General features: G+C 35.3%; 1 protein-coding gene across 1 annotated transcript; it reads left to right on the top strand.

The window, feature by feature from the left end:
• Positions 1–304: 304 nt before the first annotated feature.
• On the top strand, positions 305–580 carry SARC_15745 (hypothetical protein; the record flags this gene model as incomplete). Its single annotated transcript, XM_014290141.1, has 1 exon — positions 305–580. One exon carries the CDS (start codon positions 305–307, stop codon positions 578–580), a length of 276 nt encoding a protein of 91 aa, XP_014145616.1.
• Between the last annotated feature and the right edge of the window lie 917 nt (positions 581–1497).

Genomic DNA, 1497 nt, shown 5'->3' with positions numbered 1-1497 from the left:
TCAATATATTACATACGTATTCTTCGTGCGTGATTTCTATGCACACACACGGTATGTATACCTACAATAATGTACAAGACGAGCGTATATTTATGTACAAACTTATTTCGTGTATGTACACGCTCCTCTGTCAGCCTGCACACGCGCGCCTTTACGCACAATCTTACGCATCGTCACTGTCACATACACACACGCACACCTTCACACGCGAACATCCGCAGCTACATTCTCTTACCTACACGCTCACACACATAAACGCACCGAGACCCTAGAATCCTAAAACCCTACAACTCTACAACCACAGCTGTCTATGGATGAGACGTATGCAGACATCACCCCCGTACGCTTCAACAGCAACAATGTGAGCGCGTACGTGTCTATCATGCGCGGGTGTGACAACATGTGTTCGTACTGTATAGTGCCCTTTACGCGTGGGCGGGAACGCAGCCGTCCGATGACGAGTATCCTGGAGGAAGTTCGGAACTTGTCAGCTGACGGAGTGAAGGAGGTGACACTGTTGGGCCAGAACGTCAACAGCTACCGCGATCTCAACGAACGATCGGTGAGTCATGATTTATAAACAAATATATTTATATAGTATGCATTTACGGAGAATTTGTCTCGATTACTAAATATCCGAGATATACAATAACTATACCACAGCACGAGTTCACATATACATTACAGGTGTTGTATTGGCCATGTTATTCAGGGTTTTATGATTTAGGGTTTACCTATCTGTGGAATATATAGGTATATAAATATACATATTTATATAGGTATATATATATACATATATATATATGTGTGTGTATATGTATGTATATATATATTAGTGTATGTGGATGTGTATATATATATGTATATGTACATATATTTATCTATATGTATATCTATATATATATATATATATATATATATATTCCTGTTGTTTCTTGATGCACGGATGTATGACAGGTTCGATGCTTTGGTTCTTTTCTTGGAAGTATCGCCACTGTCGACCTCCGGCAATAGCGATGGCAGCGCCGCACTTGACACTGATATGTTTGAAGTCGATGTGCTGAGTTTTGTTGTCGGAGACTAACAGTGGCGGAACTCCAGCTTCCAACCTATTGTCTATCCATCAAGAAACATCAATACTTTATATGAATATACGTACATGAACACACACATAAGTTTATATATTATTATATATATATATATATGTGTGTACATATATATATATATATATATATATATACGTATATACGTAAATATATATGTATATGTATACATATATGAATACATATACAAATATATATATATGCGTATGTATATATATATATATACATATATATATATATATATATAGACATGTATATGACATGTATATATACATATACATGTATTTGTTTATTTATATTGATATATATATATATATGTACGTATGTATATGTATGTATATACGAAGTCGTGTTGTTTCTTGCTGAATGGACTTATATTAAGTTCGATCCACTT

The sequence above is a fragment of the Sphaeroforma arctica genome (assembly GCF_001186125.1).
Source record: "Sphaeroforma arctica JP610 unplaced genomic scaffold supercont1.6648, whole genome shotgun sequence".
Taxonomy (NCBI): Eukaryota; class Ichthyosporea; order Ichthyophonida; genus Sphaeroforma; species Sphaeroforma arctica.
The sequence above is the reverse complement of the archived record's forward strand: the minus strand, read 5'-3'. Positions and strand labels throughout refer to the sequence as shown.